Source organism: Haemaphysalis longicornis, unplaced genomic scaffold, assembly GCF_048455015.1.
Source record: "Haemaphysalis longicornis isolate Haplotype H1 unplaced genomic scaffold, Haemaphysalis longicornis Haplotype H1 scaffold_66, whole genome shotgun sequence".
Classification (NCBI taxonomy): Eukaryota; Metazoa; Arthropoda; class Arachnida; order Ixodida; family Ixodidae; genus Haemaphysalis; species Haemaphysalis longicornis.
In genome coordinates, this window is record NW_027526417.1 from 1,077,705 (window position 1) to 1,104,872 (window position 27,168).

At 48.8% G+C, this 27,168-nt stretch overlaps 1 protein-coding gene across 8 annotated transcripts in view; it reads right to left on the minus strand.

Moving 5' to 3' along the window:
* Positions 1-210: 210 nt before the first annotated feature.
* Positions 211-27,168, minus strand: part of LOC144144205 (uncharacterized) — a 91,920-nt gene continuing 64,962 nt past the window's right edge. For 6 of the 8 annotated variants that reach the window (XM_077675570.1, XM_077675569.1, XM_077675573.1 and 3 more), the window contains one exon: positions 211-657. In XM_077675570.1, the coding sequence (XP_077531696.1) occupies positions 237-657 (421 nt within the window). In that variant the 3' untranslated portion in view covers positions 211-236. Of the gene's footprint in view, positions 658-3,307; positions 17,656-19,808; positions 19,912-27,168 lie in introns of those variants that run through there. The other 2 variants (XM_077675571.1, XM_077675575.1) reach the window with 2 other exon arrangements.

The window sequence follows — 27,168 nt, forward strand, 5'->3', positions numbered from 1 at the left end:
CGGACGGGTTTATTTGCAGAGCAGAGGGAGTGGAGAGGAGGAGCAACACGCACTAGCGCACAGGTGGGTGGAGAGGAGGAGAGGAGAGAGGGCGGCGTTATCACAGGTGCTGTGAAGAGGAGGAGAGGTGCGAACGCCGGACGACGGAGGGTCGACTAAGAGATGCTTTGCACCTAATAGCTGTGGACCGGAATGGCCCGAAATTAAGTAAAAGTTGTGGCCTGTGAAGGCCTCAACTAGATGTGCTCTGCAAACCTTTTACTGTGGCTTGTGCTCATTTCTTCGGTACACTGCCCAAATGGTGGAAACAAACTTTGGTGGGGAGTAGTTGACAACATGCGTGTTCCTTTGCTCCCCGAGAGTTCCCAGCAGCACCTTGAAACTGCTTGTACCAGAAGGTCGAGGGACATTAACTGCCGCTCATGGACAGTGCGCCCCTCGCGGCGTCCTCTGTGGCCTCCCGCCCTCTGCCGGGGCAGAAGCGGCAGCGGAAGAGCCGCGTGCACGCGCAGGTGGGTCACCAGGTTGCTCTTCTGCACACAGGCCCTGCCGCAGTGGCTGCACGCAGAGGGGCGCTGGTGGTTCTTGAAATTGCGAGGCGAGGGCGTCGCGCAGCTGCACTGCGGGCAGCGCGGCTGGGGGCGCGGGCCGTGCTGCCTGCGAGGGAGTCCCACCGGCCCAAATGCGTCAACAGCGCGCGTGGCCCCCCCTGAGGGTGCCACCAAAAAGCAGCACCCTCTGGGCGTGCGTTCAATCTAACCAGCCTTTTCTGAGAGGCCCACTGTGATTGCTGCCACACGACTTCCATGCACGTTTCTCAACAAACAAGGAGCAGGCCAAAAGGCTCACAAGCAGCTGCAGCGTGTGGCATAACTGAGAATACTGGCAGTGCCACTAGGCTAAGCACCTGAGCTGTGTTCACCAGTGCACTGAACATGCACTCTGGTGACGCGAGAGCGGAAAGATGTGGCCACCACCTTGCACGCGGCACAAGGGGACAAGGGAGCTCGCTGCCTGCTGCCGCTCAGAGTAGCCTCTTGCCACGGGCAACAACAGCAAAGCCAGGAGAACGTCCTGACCGGTCATGCACCGGGTTGCATCAAGAATAAACTTTTCCACTGACGCGAGGCATTCTCTGGACGCCAGCCGACTGCTTCGTACAAACGGGTTCCCTCAGGAACGGGGCTGAGCCCATCAGACAACCACAGCAGCATCAAGAGGCACTGAACAAGGGGAAACAACCAGTGGTCTGCAATCAATGATCAACAAGTTTGGGCACTATTGAGGGCACGTGCACCACTTGATCGAGCACCCAAGTACAGCTGGAATTGCCACTAGTAAAATTAAATTTCAAACATGGCCTTTGTGGTTGAGCAGCTGGCACAATGCTAGCTACCAAACGGTACGCTTGGGTACTTGGTAAGAACAGGCGCGTGTTGCTGGCCACAGAGAAGAGACTGCTTGGTCAGCGATTGTGGACATGGCAAAGTGCCGACGATGGCCTCTTCAGCATGATATTTTCATCCTTCCAGCAGCTCATGCCTTAGCTGACGAGTCTGATGCCTGCACATGACAGGCCAAGCCACTTCAGTAATTCTGCCAAAAATGTTTTCACAACAGCTCTTGCAATCTGTTTGCATTTCAACAATTCACATTTGCAACAAACCGCTGGGCACAGGATGTTGAAGTAGCGCTAACTTGACATGGACCACAGCACTCTACTTCCTCCTCCTTGTGTCCGTGTAGACAGCGCCACTTCAACATGTTCACAAACCACTGCCAAGTTGTTCATTCTTCCATATACTCCCATTAAGTTTGCTCTACAGTCTTTTGGAGCTTACGGTCAACGAAACTGAGCTTTGCATGCTTGCGGTGAGAAGACAGTGACGGAAAGCACAGCAGCTTTGGCCGCTAGCTGGGAAGTGACGCTTGGAAGTCCACAGATTGCCAGACAGGTCAGTGCCAGCAGCTCGAATGGTCGGGTTGAGAAGTGGCAACCCTGGCGTTGAAAGGAGCCGTACTCTGTTGATCACCCGCTACAAAGGGGAAGGCCTAACTATCATCATCATCATCATCGTGCTCGAACTTATCTTCGGTTATCATACCCGTCGTCCGAGCGCAACCACCGACGAGCAAAATGAACTCTCCGAGCCCTCCGCAAAGCTTTGCTTTGCAAACTGCAGGCGCTGATCACCATGGCTATCACATTCGCGCTGCCAAACACGCCGAACACGTACACATCCTGGAGCAAAAACAACTGAACTCTTACACATCCGAAACTCACTTCTCGTTCGAAGCAAGTGAGCGAAGCCCGAGGGAAACAACAACTACTGATATTCACGCCCCGCCACCGCCAAGAGCCGCAAGCTACCCGGCTACTCGGCCGGCTAACGTCGCAGGCACGAGAGAAAATGGAAGTCAAACACAGAGAAAGAAGGGCTCTGGCAAAATATCAAAACTACAGTGAACTAGAATACTAGTTCACTATAATCAAAACAAACAGCTGGGCATCGCCATCGTTGATGCCATCGTGATACGATTTCTGAAAGAAAAAAAAAAAACTTCCTAATAAAAAGTAAGCTTTTTGGCGCAAAAAGCTAGCTCACTAAAAAAACGGTATGCCTTCTGTTAAAAGACGTTTCCATGGAGTATTGAAATAGCAGGAAGAGTTTTGTTTGTATCAGTTGGTTTTGGTTTCGGTTCCTAAAAACTGAAATCCAGAATCCAAGCCAGTAAGAGTAATAGTGAACTATACTAACTATACTATACTATACTATACTCGGTTACAACGTGCCAGGTAAACAAATTGAGATGCGCCCCGCAAAAGTGCCTCGCTTTTGCCATTTGCTCGCACGCAACCGGAGCACTGCGGGAAAAAGCTGTTGCCGCTAGCGGAGAACGGCGGTGCATGTTTAGCAACTTCGAAAATCTATCCGCAACAATCCGCAATTTCCTAATGGCGCCATTCGATTCGAAGCCAAATCTAATTTTGCGTTATTCGCTTCGGTATTCGAAAGTTTGGAATAGCCGCGTGCCCCCGCTAATTTTCCCAGATAGGAGCACTAATTCCCCAGGCTTTCCCAGAATTCTTTCAGGAGATCCCCGATGGTTTCCGGTTTTCCCAGTTGTTAGAAACGTGCGCCCACTATTTGTGCTTGTGTGGACAGCATGGGATAGTGCAGTCATTTTGCACACCTGTAGAAGCCCAGGAACTTCCCTTTGCACACCATCATCTTACCCATGTCGACAGTACACTGCAGTGAAGATTTACTTCGTCAACTACGCATGTGCTGAAACAGAGGACAAGTTCAGTGTTTCTGTACAGCCTTTATTTTGCAACACGCTCGCGTTTTGTGCGCTAAACACAACATAAATGCAGCTATTTGATCCCAAGGGCAGAATCCTTTGTACGCTAAGGCCTGATCACGTCCAGTACTCGTGGCGATCAATATGCACGAGCGGTACGACGATATGCAGAAGCAACAGTGATCACTGCACCTTGCCCCAGCATGCAAAACAACGTGTACAGCACGGAAGCTACCCACCCCAACAGTAGGTACAACATGCATAGGAACACAATGTGAGCAAATTAAGCAAAGATGAAAGTGAATCGCACGTAACAAAACAGCAGCAAAAGTTCAAGACTACAATTATACACACAAGGGCAACGGCAGTGTAACAGTTCTCAATAGAAGAGCACACATTGAAAAGCATTATGCACACATACTCTGTTGCTAGGTGCCACAAAATGGCTGGCAGTAAAAGGCACACAGGTGTAATGGGCAGTGCTACGGGGGAGAGCCACATCCTTCGTGGCTGGGTGACGCCAGTTGAAGCCCGCCTTTTACGAAGCCAACGAGGAATTGGCAGATCCCCCGAAGGGAAGCACACACTACGGACCATTCCGAGCCAGGTTCGGCGTAAATAGTGGGTGCACCTTGAGCATGACTGATGGTGGTGCACCGACACGAACTATGACAGTGCCGAATGAGGCGACTTGTTCGGGCTCCGTAGGTGTTCCCATGTGCAAGACGCAGTAGGAGGCGCCTGCTCTCGGAACAACAACACATCTGCAGACCAGAAATGCACTTCCGTTGCCTCATGTCTTCTCCGCCGCATTCTCCCTTTGAAATTGCACTCACTGCGCCTTCTCGCTCACCTGAAAGTCAGCTGTAAGATTAGATTACCCCATGTATTAATTGAAATAGACTCTCGATAGGCAAACTATGGCTTATTTGAAAACACTTGCGAATCCCTGCGGAGGTTTGATTGGGCCACGCAGCTGATGGGTGCGTGCTCGGTCAGGTGCTGCAACTCTCTCTTTCAAGCAGATCTGCATCCCCTGCGCCAGTTTTTGGAATCATTCGCGACAAGAGATTAGCCCGAGACATTTCTGAACAGCGAGGTCCAGGACACTGTACTGAGAATCTGAGGCGTGCAGCGATTGTGGGTTGTCACCTGAGCTAGGCAGTACACTGGCATTTCCGAAAAGGGAAAAAAGGCAGGCTGGAGAAAGGAAGGGAGCCCAACTGCGCAGGGGACTCTGCGTGTTTCGCCTCGGCCTCCTCCTCTGCAGGCGTGGAATAGTGGGCGCCTGCAGGGGGCCACGTCTCGATGGTCTTTGGAAAAAACAGAGACCGCCCTTCACTGTGCCGAGACATTCACTTGGCTCCTCTGAACAACCGCGTCTCCCAGCTCATCCCGAAAGACCCCACCAGGCACCTCCGCTGTGGTGGGCACCCCTGGCAGGGGGCACAGCGCCAGTGGTTGCCAAGTGCACGGCCAGTGTTGCAACTCCTCTCCTCCGCTTGGAGTTCACTCCCAGTTTGGGAACGGCGGGTGAAAATAATGGAACACATATGCCAAGATTCCATTCACTTGTCACGCTAAGCCACCGTACACAGCAGACTCGCAATAATTTAGACTCGAAGGAATTCCACACACTGCTTGAATTATAAGAAGTTAAAATTATCAGAATTTCTCATACATACGACTTGGGGGGAAACACACAAACTTGCGTAGTAATGAAACATTCACATATGCCTAATAATACAACCTTCACACACAGTAATGAAGTGCTACTCATGCACTGAAAAAAAAAAATGAATAGGTAACACTTTGTTTTGCATGAGTCCAAAACAAAGTCCCGTTCACTGCGAGAGTTTGCTGCACTGGTGCAGAACTTGCGGATGCCCCCAACGTGCCTGTTGGCCGAGGGTACATGCCTGTCATTTCCGTACCTGCCTCACCTGCCGCGTTTTTTTTTTAACAGCAGAGCTTTTGAAGCTCTTGGTTGCGCTGTCCATGTGCAGAAAACTACCAACACAGTGCCTACGTGGGGGATCAACCAGGAATGTAATGCGCCCGTTACGCAAAACTGTAAATTAGAAACTTGTGCATTTGAATGAAGAAAGGGCATATCACAATCACAAGTGAGAAGGGGTAAAAAATTAGGAAGTAGAGGTTGGAACGAGCTTTTTGAACGGGGAAAGAACAAAAACTCGCAGGGCAGGCGCCCTGTTTCAGCCAGGCTTGCGCCCACGCGCACTGCGTGACAAAAAGAAAAGAATACCTACGTGGGGGATTGGCCGAAAAACAAGCGCCACTCACTGGGTGCTGCTAGGGGCACTCGCCAATGCTCGGTTAAGAGGAAGCACCCCGCGCTGCCAGGCAAGAATGCAATCGCCCAGAAGAACCACAAGGAGCAGGCCTTGAATGACGAGGGGGTGCTCGACAAAGAGTTTGCCAAGTACTATACGAGCACTGCACAAATCTGAGTGATTGATTTGGTCTTTTTCTGCTGACAAGCGCTGTATACAGGGTGTTCGAGGGAATACTTTAAAGTAATTTTAAAAAATAGGCTTTTGGAGGTAAAACTGATTTGCTTGCGTGAAGTGATCAGGGGCCGTGGTGGGCGCTATAAAACCAAGTGCCAGATAGGGAAATAATTAACCAGCATTTGCTAGTTAACTTTTATTATTCTAGTTAGGTGCTCGATTGTAATGAGAAAATTGTGGAGGATCATGAGTACACCTGGTATCGCTAATTATATTTTCAAAATCGTAATTGTGTGCAGAGCTACAGCGCTGACAACCTCAGCTCTCCAGATGCACGCAACGGGCTCCGTGCGGCAGCTAAACACCGCCAAGCCGCGCCCATGCGCTCGTGCCACTCGGAGCAGTACACGTCACCCGCGTGCTGTGCTTCGTCTTCGGCCCGAACAGAGCCAAGCGGCGTCGTGTTCACATTCCCCTGGAATCTCCTTGCCCTCCAAACTGTGACTTGTCATCACGAGTGCCGAGTGCGGCCGCGACCTGCTGCCACTGGCATGCGGCGGCCTGATGCGTGTGCAAACAATATACAAGCAGATCAAAGTAAAAGAAACTGAGACCCTTGTAATCTGGAAATCAGATGCCTTCAGCATTGGCTGTTTTGTCCTTTCCGCCACGCAACATGGCTGCAGGGGCGTGAGGCCATTTTTCGATGACTGATGGTTGTTGCATAGGTGAATGTGAATGGGATCCCTGCCTGAGCCCACTTGAGCCCGTATGCTGCCCGACAGCCCGGCCATCGCATGCCACCACTTCCCACATTCAAAACGACGTTCAACGAAGTGGTACAGCCACAGAGAAGAAGACGTTTCCACATCCTCAGTGAAGATTTTGTGTCTTAGCCTACGTCAGCGGGAAGCCACAAATCGCTGATGCATCCCAAAGCAATGTCGCTTCAGTTTGGAGAGTTGTCAAAGCACGAGTTGTACCCCAGTGATCACCTGTCTCTGCACCGGGGCCTCACGGACAGCAACTTCCAACGGATGCTCGACTTCTGCAACTGGTGTCTCACCCAGTGAGACCAAGATGAAAATTTTCTGAATAATGTGCTTGGGACCGACGAAGTGCAAGAGCGCATGCGCCAATGGCAATGGTCCGTAAAACTGTGGCGTGGAACTTTCCGCAGGGCCATACTTTTTCGAAGGAAACATGACGGGCACAGACTGCACTCTCCAGGAAGCGGTCGCAGACTTCCTCTCAGCGCCGTGCCAACGCTACATTCGTCCTCTCGTGCTGTGTGTTTTCTTCACCATGGCCACCGACTTTTTCCTTTGGGGGCACGTAGGGTGTCAAACAGCTCCAGCAAGCCTCCAGGATCTCAAGGACAGAATCACCACAGCGCTGGCCCAGAGGACATGACTGTGCGTTCTGCACGTTGACTGAAAGATTGCGTGCAGTTATGTATTGGTATGCTAGGCCAACACTTTGAGCATTTGCTGTGAACTACTTCCAGAAATGAAGGACTGCACCACAGTGTTTGTTTGGCTGTGATTGGCAAAGTCGGTACCGAAATTCAGGCGTGAAAAAGCCATAAAACGCTTCACAAAAACCACCTCAGTAGTATCAGAAAGCAAAACACTTCCGCGTCGGGCAGTGCATTCGCGGGGTGCAGGTCGCGCCCGCACTCGGCAGTCATGAGAACGTCACGCTTTGGTGGGCGAGGCTTATGAACACAACGTGCATGTGACTTGCACAGCTCCGAGTGACACGAACGCATGGGCATGGCTTTGCAGCGCTCAGCTGCCGTTGCGCGCATATGGAGAGCTGAGGGTGGGAGCCGCTGCAGCTCTGCGCGCAATTACAATTTTGAAAACATAATAATCAATACCGGATCCTCTACAATTTCCTCACCAAGTACCAAACTAGACCAGTTATAGAGGCAATTTAGTTAACTATTCTCCTAAATAGCACTTGGAACTCGATTTATCGGAGGTGAGATGTTTGAGTGGCGCCCCCTGGCTCTGACGCCGGCTTAGGGACCCGCCTCACTGTCGTCTGCTACACTCCGCTCATGTGGGGCAGCAGTGCCTGTGCTAGAAATGGCCCGCTTTGCTGCATTAAAAGGCGCATTTCAAGTACTTTAGTTATTTTTGCTAACTTCTGACACATCTGAATAATTAGAAGCTGTATCCCCCACTAAGTTTGCAACCCATGAGGACAGAGAGAACAACTTTCTTCATAGCCTCGGTCAGAAGATCGTGTGTAACCCGTCCTCCCTAGCTTATTCGTGAGGGTCAGCGCTCAGAGCTCCTCGATAAGTATTCAAAATGCGTAGGCTTCCACACAGTAATTTTGAGATGCTCTTATGAAGACTCAACAGGCTAATGATACGTATGAAGCTGGCGAGCCCCACCATGGCCTTGCGCAGCAGGAAGTAAAGCGGCTGTCTTCTATTTCTTTCGATGTTGCAACTGGTCTCAGATGGATGTTTGTTTTGTTTTCTGTGCCCAACGCATTATTTGTTTTGCACCGTCACAAAATGCCTTATTAGTAGGTTTGGGGATGCTTGGGAGGCTCACAAAGATCGTGTGAATATTTTGCTGTAAGGCATACATTCCCTTTTTCACAAATTGGCTTTCGTTGTGGCTCCGTGCAAGAAGGCGCATATCCGCAGCGTGCGTCGTTTATTCACGTGCAAATACAATGAGAAGGTTTGTGCTACGCCACTGCGATCGCACCCCAGACAACGTTGTCCAGACTACTCGAAGGCAGCTTTTGTGCTCCGAATTTCTATTGTAACCATCGTTATCATAACTAACTGACTCTCAACCCAATCAATTCACATGATTGCGGTGTTGAAGGTGTAATATACCCTCTAACGAATGCAACAAATAATATATGTGCATACATCACAAGCATCGGAACCGATAAATATTTACAAGCAGCTCTTTATGGTTTTCCAACCCTCCCAGGCGTAAACAACAAATCCTGGTCTACTCAGGATGGCGTTCTGTGAATTGAAGAAAATTACTCTTATTCTCGTGTCCTGGCCTGAAAGCGCGGCCCACTAATCAGCTCGATTTTACGGTTAAAAAAAGTTTTCTCCACCTCTTGCGCTTCCTCTTGAGTGCAGTTTTCCCATAATGCATATCTCAACATTGGGACTGTGGGAAATGTACCGAATTTCCCTCCAGGTCTGAACAAACAGTGTTACTGTATTTTTACCATACAGGTGACTCGTTTTGCTCAATAAACCTCCATAGTGGTTAGAAGCCTGGTATAAAACCAGCACGGTTATTTGGAACTCAACCTACAGTTTTGCAGCCCCTGACAGTGCAAAATGATGTGGCACAATACTTTCGATTGTTCGGCAATGTGGCAATAATGGTTTTACCTTACGTATGATTACCGGAATTGTAATGCCTTGTGCCAAAGCCGACAGCCCCGAAGGCCTGGTATTTGTTATGGTCTCGCATTTTCGTAGATGTCGGTTATTAGCAGCTGTCTGTCCCATTTGTAGAATAAGAATAAGAAGCGACTGTATTTGTAGCTGTCTGTCCGACTCTTCGCGCTCCGCACAGGACCGACCTCGCTAGGACTGGGGCGACGCCGGCAGTGTTTCTTCCAGAGCGGTATACCCAAAACGATACTTTAAATAACGCCTCGAGCTAGTGTGCGCGATTTTAAGTCCTTTATTAAGTAAAGAGTTACGCGCACGCAAACTGTGGTGCGGACAAGCATCAGACGTCCACCGAGCGCCAAGAAACAGCAGGGAGCCCGAGGGAAGCAGACGACAAATGGGCGAGTCACGGAGGCGCACTACGCAGCGCTGCCCGTGTTCGTGCTCACCGCCAACAGCACCCGCCACGGCCCCTGATCACTTGGCGCAAAAACAATTTCACCTCTGAGAGCCCATTTTATAAAATTATTCAGAAAATATAATTAAAAAAATTAAAATTTATAATTGATTGGTCTTGTTACTAAAATTTGAAAGTTAAAATTAAAAGTAACTATTAGAAGTCTTTTTTAAAATGTGCAAAGTCTTCCCCGAAACAGCCTGTATGTGTAGTCAAGAGTTCGTCTGGTCAGGTATCACGATGAGGAAGAAGATGCGGTCACTGACCAAGTCAGGGTAAAAACAGGGATGTTTCGGAACCCGTACCGGTTCCTTGATCACACTAAGCAGGCAAGAGCCGCAAGTCACTTCTTATTCTAAAATGTGACGTAATGAATGGGTGCCGGCAGACTGCCATCTGTTCTGTTCTCAATGAACACGGATTCCAAAAGTAATCTCGTGGTTGGGTTCTTTTCCTTGGCGGCATTGTCCCAGTCGATGGAATGATCATCGGCATGCTCGGCCCGGGCGTTCGACGCTTTCTCGTTGCCCTTTGGTGTTCCCCTAATCTCCTGATGAAGTCGCCGAGGGAACTGCAGCCACAGTCTGCGCATGGCATCTTGCAGCCGGCAGCCTCTCTTGCTGTCCAAGCGACCTTTCCCAAGCATGTGCGCAATACCTCGCAAAGGTGCGGCCACCCCAGGATCTTCGAAATGACTGGCCCTGGGGTGGAGGAGGACACCGTCTTCGACACTTAACCAACGTCTCCGGGTGCGTCAGTAATTCTCGATGTGTTGATGTCTCAAGTTCTTTCCTCATTTCGTCGCCACTTGAGCAAATACGTGTTGGCCGCGTCACACGAGAAGAAACGACAGGCTGGGTGGCACAAGTAACAATTCAGGCAACGTCCAGTACGCACCACTTTTTTGTGCAAAGGCTGGCTCCAGTACGGTTCACCAGGACATCGAGCAAAGGAAAGCTGCCATCACACTCATATGGCGAGTTGAGAAGACGCAGGAGCGTGGGGCACCATTCCCATTGGACGAATATTTTGGGCTTGGGAGCGAAATCAGCGAGGGCTTTCTGCTCAATGACCTCCACGACCAAATTCGCAGTGGTAATGGATATAGAAGCTCCCATGGCAGTTCCGTAGATCTGCTTGTAAAACTGCTCGCTGAAGGCGAAGTACGCGTTGCTTAACTCTTTTCATTGCCGCATTGCTCAAGGCGTTGCTCAGACAAGTAAAGCTGTTTGGAGTAACTCAGGGTTCGTACGGCCTTCAAAAGCAAATATTCAAGGGTTTTCAAGGACTTTCAAGGAGCAGAAAACACATTTTCAAGGTTTTATCCCCATTATGTTTTATCTGGGATTATTTATAACTTTTTCAACACAACGCAAAATTTTGATATCGCCTAATACCGAAGAACATTAATGCACATTTAGATAGGCACTATGGGTTCATGAATGCTCCCCCAGCTTTATTTTTTATTTCATAGTTTATATTTAGAGGTGGTTGTTTTTTTTTCTTGGTGTTTGTTAATGTTGCCTGCATCTCCTGCTTTGTCAGCAAGAGTATCAGCTGAAATTAACTCAGCAAGTGTTGCAGCAAGGCAGGATGAACTATGTACACGTCCACCATTTGCACGTAAAAGCAAACGCAGATGGAGTGTATGTACACGTCCACCATTTGCACGTAAAAGCAAACGCAGATGGAGTGTATGAGGAAAAAAAGCCGTCCACAGACTAGATGGAACATGCAAGATAGAGAACAGAAGCCGGCTTTCACGAGATTGTATCGTGACATGAATTCCATTAAGGAGTGCTGCTCCCAATGTTGCCTCGTAATAATGAGAATCCACAACTCGTAATTTCACGCAATACACTGAAACTTGATTGTTACAATGTTTCTTTCCATATTTAACACCTAAAAATCACGACAAACCCATAAAATTCTTGTGAAAAGATAGGGCCATTGGTTCTCTCCAGAAAAATCGAAGGTTTTCAAGGACCCTTTAAAATTCAAGGACTTTCAAGGTCTTGAAATTTACCCTTCTAAATTCAAGGGTTTTCAAGGACCTGTGCGAATTTTGGAGTTAGATCAGAAAATGGCCTTTGAAAATGAGTTTTGTTTTCATTTTTGCAACAAAAACGTGACCTGTGACACGCGTTTGAATCACCTGAGTGTGAACAAGGGGCGTGGTCATCGCGCGTCACTGCCAACAATGAAGAATGTGTGCCACTCGTAATTATTCGGCATCAGCATTTGTTTTTTGCTATCAGGGCATGAATGATGAACCAGCAAACGATTTTCAACTGTCAGGTTCGCACTCTGACAGTAATAATCCCAGAAATCGGCTGAAAATGTCAAGCAGTGCCTGTTTGCAAAGCTACTTTATGATTTTAGGCAGTTTTATTGCCTTTGCGCACGTGGTTCTGAGTTGTGTGGTAGTTCTACTTACCCCAGGACCATTCGCAAACAGTTTGCAACAGTTTCGGTTTCGTTTCTACATCACAAAATTCATATTTAGCCCTACTACGCAGTTACCCAACTTCAAGGCTACCTGCCATGGCGCCTTGAGCGTCCGCCATCAGGAGCATGCTGCTCCCGATTTCACTGAACCCTAACCCGATTTCTGCGATAAGAACTTCAGATGCAAGTCAAAAGATCACACCCAGTCGCCAGATATCTGTTCTGACGAGGACAGTGCTTCAAACCGGCCTTACACACTGCCAGCTGTTCGCCTGCCACTTTCGTTTCCATACGAAGGTATCTCCGGGGGTCTAGTGTTGCTGCTTAGTTGAACTGTCTATTTGGACGGAGTCGCCAATAAGGTTTTGTACTGTTTCATTTGAAAAATGTTAGGTGGCGCTGCAAAACAGAGGAGGCTTGTTGTGCTGATCTTTTTTATCACGCAACAGCTACACAGCCAAAGTTTGCAGGGCACGATTCCAGCGCATTGCACCTCATTCCTGTAAGCAAAGCTACGATTGCGAGCAAGAAGATGATAATAAAGCTCAACTTTACGTTTTGAGAGATAACTGACCGTGAATGTCAACAAGCATCAACCACAGAGTTCCGTTTTCAACTTCATGCATGTTTTTCCGCATCGTGTGCTTGTCCCAAATATTTTGCTCGCTGTAAACGCAAAGTCAGTCATTGTCAAGATGTTTTTACATTATGTGGGGGCAAATTGGTGCCTGTGATAATGTGAAACTGCCAGAGTTCTTCTGTGGAACCACCTGAAATTGCACATTTTGAATTGGAGGTTGGGCTTCACTGCATGACACGAGCACCGCGCATGCTAACGTTTTTTTTTTTATATGTGAAAAACTGTTCGTGCACGTTGACATTTTTTCTAGGGCATGTTTTTGAAATGTTTCCCTGCAAAATGCATACTGTAATTTTTTTTCTACTACCAGCGGTTTGTTATATACAACTCCTTTTTATCATTTTTTTCAACATTTTGACAAAAATTTTGATTTTAATATTTTTCGTAACTATGATATATGAAAACAATTAAAAAACTGGTGTGTTATTAGAAAGGCCGTTAAATAATCTCCATTTTGTGTTCCTGTAATTAGTAGCTAACCAATTTTTTTAGCAGAAAGTTTTCTTGGACCCCTAAAAAATCGGTCAATTTTCCCGCGGTAACAAAGGAGTTAAAGGGAGCCCGCAAAACTCTTTGTGCAGTGCAAGTAAACCTCAAGTCGAGAGCATGACGGAATCCCATCTGGCTGGGAGGGTACATTATGAACGTCAGTACATTTTGTTTGCACTGGTTGGCGTCTCTTTGTTGTTCCAAATGCAAGTACGTTAAGATTACACTGCCAGGAATAGCTGAGCCAAATACTACACATGCACGTCAAGCAGCAAGCGCGCAAATCGCCGTGAAAGACATGAAGAAACCAACCGCGCTCTCTTCAGTTCTCCTCATTATGCACCCCTGGCATGGTCTAAACAACCACATTTGGGCCATGGCTGTCCTATTGGCTGTAGCTGGTCAACTTTGCGGCTCATTTTTGCATTTCCTGCGACTAGCCGGCGTCGTCGGTGCTGTGCAGCAACCTCTTCTCTTTTTCTTCCTGTGCGCAGTTTTGGCGTTTTGTGTTGTGAGTGCATGCGGAGTATGAGTGACGAACTCAATGCTTCCCTTTCAACTGGACAGCAAACATTTATTGCTTGAAAAACGCCCTACCAGCCTGAGTGCGCGCTTGCGAGCAGGCAGCAATGCCTGCCTTTTTGTGCCACCAGACCCCTCCACGTTGCGGAGAAAACTCCCCGGCAGTGACATATCGAAGGTTGCCGAAGAGAACGCCCCTCCTCTCCGGGAGAGAGCTTTCATCGCGTTGTCCACGGTCGAGTTGAGGGGAAGCAGTTATGCGTGATTTCTCATTGCGAGTAGTTTCGGTGATAGCGAACGTATTTGCTTTGCGGGAGGGGGAGTATTTTGGGCTTTGCCCCAAAATACATTCCGAGTAGCCGATGTTGCAGGGTCTCACACACATGTTCTACCTCCAAAGGTGGGCGTTGCGCGAGCATCCGCACTCTCGCAAAAATGCTTCTGGCCACTTGGGGATCCTTAATGGCCCCGAAATTACTGCTTAAATGGGGTGGCTACAGTAAAGTTCCGAAACGTCCCTGTTTTTGCCTTGACTTGGTCAGTGACCGCATCTTCTTCCTCATCATGATACCTGACCAGACAAACTCTTGACTACACATACAGGCTGTTTCGGGGAAGACTTTGCATATTTTAAAAAAGAATTTTAATAGTTACTTTTAATTTTAACTTTCACACTTCAGTAACAAAACTTCAATCAATTATTATAAATTATAATTACATTCTTTGAACAGTCATCTCCACTAACGTGAAACTTGGGGAGGTGCGAAGCATGCAGTTTATCCAAAGATTGCGCGCGCTGATTGGGCACCAGAGAAGCACCGGCCGGAGGAATTGCGTGCTTGCCGAGTCGGTGGCGAATCGGACTTTGGCAACGGGGTCTGGGGTGACGGACGAGCCCTGGAGGAGGTCAACGAGGCCCCGGCACCAGGTGTGACTGAGCACCCCCGACCAGGCCAGTGGCTGTAACAGCCCGTGCTTGTACAGGGAGTGTTAACACACATCTTCAAACTGTGCCAGTTTCTTTTGAACCGGTTTTGTCCACTGTACCCTTTCAGTACGAGGCGCTGCTTTGGTGCCGTGATCACATGAGAACACGCCGACAGCCCGAGCCCCTAAAATAATGCCCCCTCCGTCGAGCGACAGCGATGGTTGAATGCAAAGCTTTCTCACGGCCCATCCCACACTGCGAGTATGTGGCACACACACCACTCTTCCAGGACACCCACAGCAGCGAGTGCTGGGTGTGCACTCCGTCGGCGTAACATTTGGGTTTGGGGTGTACAGCGCAAATCGACACCTGCTTTCAATCGGAGGCTCGATTCTGGCCACCCACGATCACCGCCAGGGAAAGTTGGCTTTCCTGCAGGGCATGCTGGTGCACAACGGCGTCAGTGAGGACACTGGAGCTTTGCCTGTAAAAAATACGCTAACTTTATGCGCAACTGTCACATTAGTCCTCCTATCACGAATATCCGCCGAAGTGCTATGCAACAAGGTCCCCTAAACGAGTATTAATGCCGAGGCTTTCTCAAAGCCAACCTTTTTCTTTTCCATGGTACCCACACCACCTTGGGGTCGCCATTTGTTCTGCATTCAAAAGCGCATCAACTGGATAATGCCATGAAATCAAAGAAATGGAACACTGCTTGGCTCAAGTATGAAGTATACTGTACTGTTCTGACTGAAGGACGCGTAGTACTTTATGATATCAAAGTTTATACAGCAATACGTGCACAAAGAAGGAATTTGGTGCCTAGTGAAGCAAAAACTTGTTCCAAACAGTGTGGCACAACCAACTACATTACACTAGATTGCATAGACAAAATCTTTCTGCTCTCTGCAGGTCAAAAGGCACTCAGTGTGAAAATTTTAAATTTCAAAACTTGAAAAAGGTGGAAACAAAAATTGCCCAAAAGAACTTTAAGGCACAAAGGTTGAAAACTTGTTCTATGCAAACAAATTTCACTGCGCAGTGGCTTTTGTTTAAATCAGAAAGGAGAAAACAAGCCTGACAAAAATGCCACAAGTGCTGCTGCTGCTTTCTGGAGACATTGAGCTGAGCCCTGGCCCACACTTCCCACCATTCACACCTATGTAATCATGTGGGCAAGGGCAACCTCGACAAAGACTGTGTTCCAATCCCCTCAGAACGAAGGCACTCGGCATCCCGCATGAAATCGAACACTAACACTCGAATGCACCCCAACAGCCTTCTTTTCGGACTTGACAACTCGGGAGACGAAGCGCAGTGCAAGTGATTAGAGTTACATTTTGCGGCTGCCATCTCAGCATCGAACTAGAGCAGTGTGCGTGCGCATCGCCTAGCAACACTTCCAGGCACAAAAGAACGCCCAGTCATGGTAAAACTTGGCCACTTGCGAACCCAGCTTTATAGCGGCGACGCTGCCTCCTGGCTTCCCCTGACCGCAAAGCTTCATGGAACACCTCGAGGCCGGCACACCGATCGTTCCTGCTCGCGTCAACTCATGCCTGCCACGCTGCACTGCACTGTTACTGCCGAGGGGAGGCCGTGAGCGCTTTCTGTTGTTTCACGGCGTATTTTTTCTTTGCTGTTGCAAAAATCAAGCACTCGTGTATCTGTAATGTAAAAAACAATGCAAATATCATTCATGCTTAATGTTTTCTCTTTGCTCAACAACAACCAGATTTTCATGCCCCCTCGCAACAAAGTCCTCTCCACATGGCTGCGCCCACGGAACCACAAATTCGTCCCATGAAAGCCTCGACCAAGAGCAGCTCCGCTGGGGGTCGTGAAGAGAAAATGCATTCGTCTTTGCTTAATTTTGTCTGCTTGGATGGCCTTTTTAATAACACAATTCCCAAATATAACCCCGACTCGATCCTTCTGTAATTTAGGAGACGCCTTTGAAATCCTCGTTTTGAGGCGCGTCGTCAGTCGGCCGAGCAACTAGCAGTGGCAGCACACAGTGGCAAAATCATTGCCACAAACAGTTTTCTATCGACGTGACCGGGGTCGTGACCGCTTCAATTGTCTGGCAGCCATTGCAGCAGAACAGCTGCTCTGCTGGATGTTTGTACGCTTTGTAGCCAGTTTCCCTGCTGAAGTTTACGTTGCTTTGCCGAATTCTCTTCTTGTATCCAATGGCAGAAAACCGCTTAAGCAAAGCAAGAGACCCTGTGTGCGATTCAAACTTGCGGCTGCTGCACCAGCCCAACGTTACGGTCAGCCTGCACTGAAGTCAGCTCAGGTGTGTTCTCAAATTCTAATCAACCCAGAGCATTAACCGCCAACTTACTGTTGAGCACTTCTGCAGTAAGCCAAAGGGGAGCATATCTAGTCAACGAAACAACGTTAACAGTATTGTTCATTGGACGAAACAGCTAAGCAACCAAACTGCGTGATAGTGGGACTTGGCGACTCGCTATTGATGAGTAAAATGACGGGTTTGTTTTAAGTTCCAACGATTCCAAGTTCCTTCAATAAATGTGTTCATGTAGTAACTTCTCAATTTAAGCTCTCGGTCATTTATCTCGTCAAGTCAGAAGTTTCACATTACAGGCAATGTGAGACAGACGTCGGCAAGCTTGTGCAAGCAGAAGGACGGTGTAGACTCGTGCGAAACAGCATAAACAGTTTACGAATGCCCAGTTTAGATTAAACGTGGTCACTTGTGCCACTGGCCCGCGTTGTTGACTGAAAGTTGGACCATGTTGATCAGTCGTCTCGGAGATCAGTGGCAGGGCAAGTTTCATCCTGGTGCCGATGTTGTAGCCCCGACAGTGGGGAAGGCCCCGGCGGGGCTCCTACGGGGAGGGCGGCAGGTGGGGGCTCCTCCCTGGCCCCAGAGGGGGGGAGGCCCCCCTGGGCGGCCGCCCCCCCCGGCAGTCCCGGAGGTGGCTGGCACGCTGCGACTGCGTCCGGAACAGCCGCAGGCACCGGCCGCACCTGCGCCAGGGACACGGCACTTGGCGAAGGCCAAACAGAGAGAGAAATTGGGACTGCCGCAGAAGTAACTTTTTGCCTCCTGGTATGTGCAAACACACGCTTTGTCCCGCCCCTGTCAGCATTTTAAAAAGTAAGGTGATTTTACGCCACATGTGGCTCTCGTGTTATTCTTTGGCCGACACTGTAAGAAGTGTACGTGCGTCTATTCACGCAAGAAAGCTGCGCTGGTCCGGTCACTCTTCTCGCCTCAGTCCTTGCCTCTGTTGCAGAGTTATTCCTCCGCGTACCGAGTCCTCTCAAGTCGGAAGGGACTAGAATTGAATTATCCGAGCTTCCCTGAACAAGAAAATGATGGGCGTGCTTCCCTGGTGATTCCCTGAACTTCAAAGGCCACTCGAGGCAGCACGCAGAGCGCGGAGTGAGATAAAGAGAAGCGCCGACCGACAAAACCGTTGGCGTGGGCCGGTAAAGTCCCCGTGGCGCCCAGCTTCCTTTTTCACCGCCTTCTGGTCGCCGTGCCCTGGTACGTTGCTCTCCCCTGGTCCCCAGCACATTTGCGACACCTGTCTTCTAGCACGCCAAACGGTGCATGCCATCACAGACGCGTGCGCAATGTAAAACACGGTGAGGAAATAATTGCGCACCGCCACACGTGTGACGATCGCTTATCCACTGTGTAGTTAAAAATAGTCAAGGCGGGCTGAAAAATAACCCGGCAGATAGAACATTAAACCGCACAACTATACCGTATTTACACGATTGTAAGTCGACTCGAATGTAGGTCGACCCCCAAAAATTGAATCTCTAAAAAAACAAAAAAAATGCGAGCGCCGCCTAGAAAATCGTATCACAAAGAAAAGCTCTTCCGTCAGCCCACACGGCGGCTCTACCATCAATAATCGGTGCTCCCACAAGAGCCGTGCGCTTGCGGTATGCGCGGTAGATGTTAAAAAAGAAAAGCTTTTGTATAAGCACCTGGAATAACCATGCGCTGTGGGTTGAGTGGGAAGAGCACATTCGCTGTGAGATGGCAACCATCGAAGCAATGGGCAGTGGCAACTGCCGCGCGATACCAAAACAAACAAGATGGCGGTTGGCGGAAGCGGCCGCGCGCGATTTACTTTTGAGCGACTACCTCCCACCATCGTGTTCGGAAGTGTACTGAACAATGTGATATGATTTGGGCTACATTAGCGCCGCGCATTGAATGAAGGGATTCGCTAATACTCATTTTGTTTATTAGAAACGAATAAAACGCTTCTTGACGCGTTTTTGCACGCGATTCGTGTGCGTCGGCGTTGCGCGGGTGACTTTTTCACGCCGGCGCGGACGATTCCACGCGCGCGTTCTACCAGTTCTACCGTTGCACCTCGATATGGCTCGTGGCGAGCGCGGCAATGGGAGGAGCCTGACGACTTTCCCCAGCCGGCTGGCGCCGCCGGAGATGTTTAGGCTTACCATGGTGGCGAATATTTGATTGGCGCTTTACCTAGCGGCGCGGATAATGCTTTATAGTGTCGTTCTCGACCGCATTATCACCTCCTTTCATGCACAAACGTCTTCGTTTGTGCCTTCAGTGATATCTTAAAGAGCGGTTAAAAGCGGTCGCTGGAGCTACGCGCACCTCTTCGCAGCTGGTGGCGCCGCCATGTTGCCGCCGCCGATCGTGTAGCACGCAGCACGCGGCGCATTTTCGCGAGCAGAAAACGCCCCATGTGGTTCACACTTTAGACCATAACCATGGGTGCAACGCTGCACCCACCCCGTAGACTCCCGACTTCTTGTTTCTCTTGCCGTTACATGCGGTAGACGGTTCCACTTCGATTCTAAGTCGACCCCCCAACATTGGATTGTCAAATTTGAAAAAAAGGGTCGACCTACAATCGTGTAAATACGGTAATTTCGGCATAACCAGACAAGAACCGAGCCCGAGTAAGAGAACGATCGACCCGCTATGCTGCCGCCATGCTCATCGATTTATGCTGCACCTGCACGCCATGTTTGCAAGGGTAGTCGCTATTGGCATGCCGCAATGATGCATGCATTTCGACACAAGAAATTGACGCCTGTCGCCTTGCAATGAATATGGAAAGGTACCGCCAGCATGATTAGACGACCAAACAATTTCAAATGCTATCTTCCTTTTAACCTACCGTGTAACTTCGGGCTTGATGTTCACTGTCACTGTGCGGTCGTGTAATCTTGTCGATGCTGCCAGCGGATAACGCCAGATGCATTGCTCGGCAACGTGATGACCTGGTTTGTGAAAATAAAGTTGCTCTATAATAAAAAGCCAAGCCAGATAATGACCTATATTCCATCAGAAGTGCTAGCATATTTTTAAAAAATTTAATTTAATTTAAATTAAGCCTGCCTGTGACATGTGCTGAAATCCACACCTGCCGCTATCTTATTAATGGTGGCTTCGACGGAAGCCTGCCCCCTGCACATCGTCATTAACAGCTGGAGGGGTCGCAAGGGCTCAGATGTGGGAGAGCAGAAGCGAGGGCAAGTGATGTGTCGAAAAGCCGCGACTGGGGAAGATTTCTCCAGGCCTCCTCACGCCCTGCCGTGGTTGTTTCGGACACACTCACAACTAGTCTGAACAGATAACAGGGGCAGCTGTTGAGGCAATTCGAATAGTTAGGGTGACTTGAAACTTCGTGTTGCCTTCAAAAACGCCTAACCCCAGTCACCATTTTTCAAGCAGCTGTCCATGTTTCATGTGCGTTCTACAGCAAGGAGCAAGCTGCTTTCGACTGCGTGGACCTCGTTCTGAGGAGCGCAGTGCACTGGTGTGCAGTACGCATAACTCAATGTGTGCCCCAAAAGAGAAGCTCGGGGCTGCACAAGAAGCGGGACTGAAACAATTCGTCATTTCAGCGCACTGTTTAGCATCCATACCGAGTGCTACCACTAAGTGTAGTTTACAAATGGCGAGAAAGTAGTGCGCACTTTTAGAACCGCTATCTGTCAGGACTAGTTGTCTTCTGTCAGCTCTTGTAATACATAACGCAACCGAATTAGTATTCCGCAATTTACGGAACATAGTTCCATTTGTGGCATGCAGGGCACAAAAGGTAGCATTTTTCAAGCGACCAGACGTCTGTGTGTTTTCTCCACATTTTGTTTTCCCGCAGTGCAATCCAACCCTTGAGGTATCTGTGCCACTGTCAGGTACCGGTTACCCAGGCGGCGCTGCCAAGCCAGCTCATCAAGCCGTGTGTAGTAGGCCCGCCGCCGAAGCAGACGGCCCATTGGGCCAGGATGCGCCTTGCACGCGGGGAACGCTGCTGGGCAATGATGCCCCCTGGCGGCAGCACGAGTTGAGGACACGAGAAGGCTGTTTGCTCTGGCTCCGTGGCGCAGAGTGTTGCCGCCACAGCTCGTACAGCCAGTCATTGTGTCCCCGTAAGGGTAAGCCACAGCAGCTACCCGAAATCGCGTTCTTCTCTGCCACAAACACTACCAGGCCCAGCTGCAATCCCACAAAACTATTCCAATAATCAGCCAAACTGGGTGGCCAGTTGTGCAAGTACACGCAAAGAGTGGGGAAGCAGTTCCTTCTATTTCCCTAGAACCACAAAATATTTCGCTGAAGTTCACAACAAGAGTGGCACCCAGCTGGAGCTCTGTGTCCTCCCTTTCGTCTGAGCCTTCCACGCAAGCCCCGATGTCCCCAAGTGTTCCGACGGTTGAATTTCACTACAACAAAATTGCCGGAAAATGCAGAGAAAAGTCTCGCTCATGCAGAAATAGCCCACACACTGCAGTGGTTAGAAAAAGCAGCCACAGGCAGCTGCGTGGTTCATGTTGACCCGAGAAGAGGACAACGCGAGCGCTTGTCCTCCTCCTCTTGGGTCTGCGCTTTAAGCATGAACGAGCTCAACCTTCCCTTCTATTGTCTTTGGTTGTGTTTGTTTGGGTGCCCATTGCTGCACCACAGCGCATATCCTCCTCCGAGCTGATTATTTGCTGACAGCTGCTGGGCCCTCTCCCTTGACCAAGAGAGGAGCGGGCCAGGGGCACAGGGGCATCTGACCTTGGCAGGATGCTTGGCGAGTTTATCACAAGCGCACCCTCACGATTACGATTGGGCGAGGTGGCTTTTTTGCTCCTGGCTATGCAGAATGGTAGAAGGAAAACGGCAACATAACGGCCAAGCTCCAGCACGACACATTCGCGCGATTTCAACTGGATACGGATTGGCTGTAGCTCCGGCTTGGCGAACCAGGCCTGCGCCGATCTATGGCATCCATCTATGCGTTTGCTTTTGTTTACTGAGTGTAAAATGAGTGCACTGAATGTTCAAAAATCTACATGCAGCTGCCATTATGCACATTATATCGCAAAATAAATGTTAAAACTCAGTTCCACCAAGCAACAATTTCGCTGAAACGAAAACAGGCCCGAGCAAGGGGAATCGGAAATATTTCGTTGAAGCGGAGTTCATTGCAGCGGTGTTCAACTGCAACTCCGTGGTTGGATCACGGACCCGTCAGCCCACCCTGCTGACAAAGATGGCGGCACAGGCGAACCAGCCCACCCGTGGGTCAACAAAGGCTCCTCAACATTCGTGCCACCAAAGCATGACAAGCGCCTGGGCACAGACCTTGTAGGTGATAAGAAACCCCTCAAATCAGCGAGTCACGAAAGCAGGCAGTAAGACAGGCTTACATAGGGCTCTATGAAAGCATTTAATTAAGGAGGCACACGCTCTTAAAACCGCTCCTTTTCATTTTTAAGTAAGCTCTGTGAAACTTGCCAGTCTTGCCGCTTTTTTCCCACTGATTTCAAATATGCCATTATTTTTTGAGTCAGTCAATTCATTCCCGAGATAATTAGAGGTTATTAACCATTTTTGGAGGAACAATGGCCAAAACAGTGTTAGTCATAAAACTGTACCCTTTATATTTTCCAATACTATGAACCCTGGTGAATGCACGAGAATCTGTTTTTGATGCACCGCTTGGAACTAATTTTACAGCACATTCACTCAAAATTGTTTCTTGTCACTGGTGCCACGAAAGTTTAATCAGCTGCAAAATTAGTTCCAAGCGGTGCATCGACAAACTAATTCTCTCATTGCACTCACCAGAGTCCATAGTATTGGAAAATACAAAGATTACAGCTTTATGACAAACACTCCAGAAATGACTAATCATCTCTAATTACCTCGGGAACGAAAAATAATGCCATATTTGAAATCAGTGGGGGAAAAGCCCCACGAGTTCACAGAGTCCCCTTAAAAATTAAAAGGAGCCGTTTTAAGAGCAGTGTGCCCCCTCATTAAGGGGCCGGTGCAAACAGGGCGGGAATGAGGCAAGGAGAGCCCCTCTCGGAAATCACTCACGACCTGGCTAGGCGGAGAGAGAGGAGCACTGAAGCAAGCACTAGTGGCTCGCCCGGAGGAGACCTAGCCACGGGCTACACCAAGGAGGACTGCAGAGCGACAACAGCCCAGGCACGAGCTTCAGCATTTGCCCTTGCCCACTGGGAAGTGCTCGCATGGGGGCACTTGTGGAAGGCTGTGTGCGCACAACGCGACAGGGAGCTGCCACACTCCGCCACAAAGACCCCTCACAGGAGGACGGTACATGCTGTGGCGCTCACTGGACATGGAGAGTGCCGTGCGGCCAGGGGCGGTATTCTCGAGTTTTGTCCCTTTTGCGTCCCTTTTGGCGAGCCCTGATTGGCTAAAAGCAAACAACCGGAAGGGACATAACGCAAGTGCAACAAACCTACTGCCAACGCTTACTGCTTAACCGGAAGTACGTCACGATGAAAGGGTCGCAAAAGGGAGGTTTTCAAAAGGGCTGCGTCTGCTGCAACCCGGGGCTTCCGAGCCGATTCCCCCCGAACTGGCTGCTGCGCCCCACGGAAGTGACGTACGTCAACAAAAAAAAATTGCGTAATTTCATTACACTGCAATTACTTCAATAGTATTGCATATATTTTTGGCAGTGACACACTAATATTACAATATCAAGATTTATTTTTAGCCTGAGTTTATTGTCTTTTAATATGACGTTACCTAGTTACCGTGACGTCATAGACATGCTTTGTAGATGTTTGCATTATATTTTTCTCTGCGAAACTCGAGTTTGTTATTGTTTTTGACACTCGCGTGGAAGAAGTTATGTAAACAAAGCACTTTTTATAGATGTACCACGGGTTTTACGGATGACCTACGGACGAGCGGCATGGAGAAGAGGCCGAATTCCATCGAAGAGCGAATTTTGGCCCCGTATTGGCATACGTACGGGTAGATTTCACTCTAGTACGGGCTTGTCTGTTCCGAGTTTGTTCCGTTCATGGAGGAAAAAATTTTTCTTCCTCCATGGTTCCGTTGGCCTATTTCAAATATTCCGGCTTCGCGCGGTGCCGAGGCAAGCAAGAATGTTACGAGCGTCGGCGTTGTGTGGAGTCGCTCACGAGTGGTGCGGTCATGGGTGCGGTGCTGCGCTGTGTTTTCGTTTCATATGAGGTGTTCAGCTCCAAGCCTGTGTCACCGCGCTTGTATCTTCTGCAGTAATTCACAGTCTTCAAAGTCCGATGACTATTCGTGGCAGCAACGCGAAGTGCTTGTCAGCGCTTGCGCAGAGCGCAATGTTTTCATATCAAATACGTACGTATATATCAGAACCAAATGTTGCCCCAAAATGTGCAGTAAAGTACGAAGCACCGTGTTGCCTTCAAAACGTGACCGATGTGTGTGGTGCGTCATAGTTTTCCAGAGGTTTGTTTGTCTGAAGCTGCTGGCGCCGCAGTCATCGTTATACACGGTGTTGTGTCGGTATCACAACGCGAGGCAAATACTTTGATACTGCTCCGTACTCGACTTGCAAGTGTCCAGATTCGCGTCGCAGCAGGAGTGTATACGTGAATAATCTAGAGCCCCATCAGTTAGCAATGGTGCGTCGCAGTGACAGCGAGTTTTCGTTCGTTCGCTTCAACTTGCCGTGATCCCTGCCGTTACAAGCGTGGCCAAAAAATGCGCCGGATATCTGTCGTGAGTTACTGTGGCATTTTCCGTGTGTGTTGTGTTCGTGTGCTCCAAAATTTACGATGTCGCCAAACGTACGTGATCGTGCCCATTTATGACAGGCTAGGTGATGCGTCAGTGGCTTCAGCAATAACAGATGCTACGTGCTGTGTTGAACTGTTATATCTACGTATGCCATCTAGGTACTCTGCGTAGTTGTTGTTTCTATTTGATCTAACCTCAGTTGCCTTGTTCATCTTTATTGCAGGGTATTTTTATTTACGTGTGCACGCAGCATATTAGCACTAAATCAACCTTACACACTTACCTGTACATGCCATAACCCCCTTTGCAATCACGTGTGCATGTGCTACTGTTACCCTGCGGTATTTCGTCAGCTACTGTGCATGCTAGCAAAGATTGTTTGCATGTAGTTCTGAACCATTGCTAATAGCCTGAATTTCCTTTAGTATTACTAGCATACCTTTTTCTTTCTCACCTGCTGGCTTCGTGTTGCTTTTAAAAGGAATGAATGATTTAACGCTGTGTATAAAGTTATGTCGGACAAACTTGTAAAAAACAATACACGGGATATACCTGCTAAATTTCTCAATGGCACAAAGCACGTACACTGATCGCACAGGCTAAAAGTATGTCTGACGTGCTCCACACTCTTCGTCTGCCCCTCAACGCAGTCATGCTTGATTTTTACCCAACCGGCAAGACCACTTCTGCTCACTGACGAGCCAGGGTCACTGTCACGCCCACTTCACAACATATGGTGAAAGCAGTCTGTTCTGATTTTTACCCAACAAACCAAACCACTTCCACTCACTGACTAGCCGTGTAGAGTCACTGTTAATAATTAATCGTTACTAATAATTAAAAAAATCCAGATGTAACTGTAGCGATGGTGAAGGCGGTAGTGAAAGTCTGGGGTGGGCGACTTTGACGGCGCTTGTGGGTTTCGGTGCATTTGGACCTAGAACGGCTCTCACGGGGTGGAAGCCCTAACTGTCCAGTGCAAGCCCAGTGGAAGCCCAGTGCAACTGTCGCCAGAAAAAATTTCCATCGGCAGACTCGCATACTCGAATGGCAGGCTCCATGGTTCAACACAATGGTAATTCCAGTGGGCCACCAATGCAACAAGTCTCTCCATGGTATCAGGAGATTCGAATATAGGTTAACAAGGGCGGTGTGACAACTGTCGCCGTGCTGAAAAATGCCACAACAGGGCTGTATTGTGCACAGATTTTTGTTGCCACTCCCATCCCACCGAGTTGTGCCAGCTTCCAAGTTTACCCCGTATCATTTCAAATTAACTGACGTTTGCTGGTGTTTAATTGATAGATGCAAGCACCAGTAAAGTGTGTCTGTCATCTTTAGCACTAAAATCATGTTCTCAAGGGGAAACCGAGTTTAACGAGGTTGCGGACATGAAAGCTGGCAGTGCTCATGGGGGTCGTAGCAGAAAAGTTGCAGCATGGCGTCGTGCTGTTTTTGCTATGTTGATGTTATAAAGCGCATGGTATTTATATGGGTCATACGTTTCAAACAAGGCACTAGCTGGAAGTCGTTGCTGTCCCTTCCCTTTGTTACACTTTGTAGTCGTGTTCTTTGTTTGAAAAAATTATTAGAAACTAGCCAGTGTAATTACAATTATAGAACTAATTCTCTGTCAAGGAAATGCTGCCTTGTGCCGGCTAAAGGATATACACTGTTTTGGCTACACACATCATAAGACAAGATAGCAACGCAATACTCTACAGAGCCCGTGCACAAGCTGCTGCCTTGCATTGGTCTGACCCTCAGAATTGACAGGAACAGCTCCCCAGGACTGATCCCGAGCAAAGGTTCTGGCTCGCTCATGCCCCTCAACTTCACAGAAGTCAATGAAACCTTGCTACACAGACTGCGGCTTGAAGTAGCCTTGACCTGAAAGTATCTGCATACAATCGGACGCGAGGACAGCCCAGACTGCCTTCTGTGTAAGGCTGTACAGGGACAATTGATCATTTGCATAGTGTTTGACCAAGGTATACTAGTGGGTTAAAAGACCTTGAAGCAGCATTACTATGCTTGAATGCTTACCCTCTGTCTGAACGAAAGATTTTTGAAACGTGGGCTGACACAAAGAAGCAAGATCGAGCTGTCAAATCGCTGCTTGTCCTGTCAGGACTCTTGGGTCTATGTGGGGGAATTTCACAAACTGCGGAACTTTTTTTTTATGGTCGGTAAATAAGTTATGCGAATTATGCAGTGGTTAGTCTGTTTCTGCGCCCCGTACATGCTTTAAGTGTACAAAGTTCATTGGTTGATTTCACTGTCATTTCTCATACCCTCAGTATTCAGTACCTTCCTTGCCCCAGTGGGATTTAAGTAGCAGGCCCAAGTTCAGTTTCTCAGGCTGGCCTCTTCTCCTTTCAAAAATCTTGTACTATCTCTACCTCTCTCTTGCCAGCATGCCAGGTGCTTGTAACGGTTTACTAGGATTCGCAACGGTCACCATACAATAAAAATTTCTTATG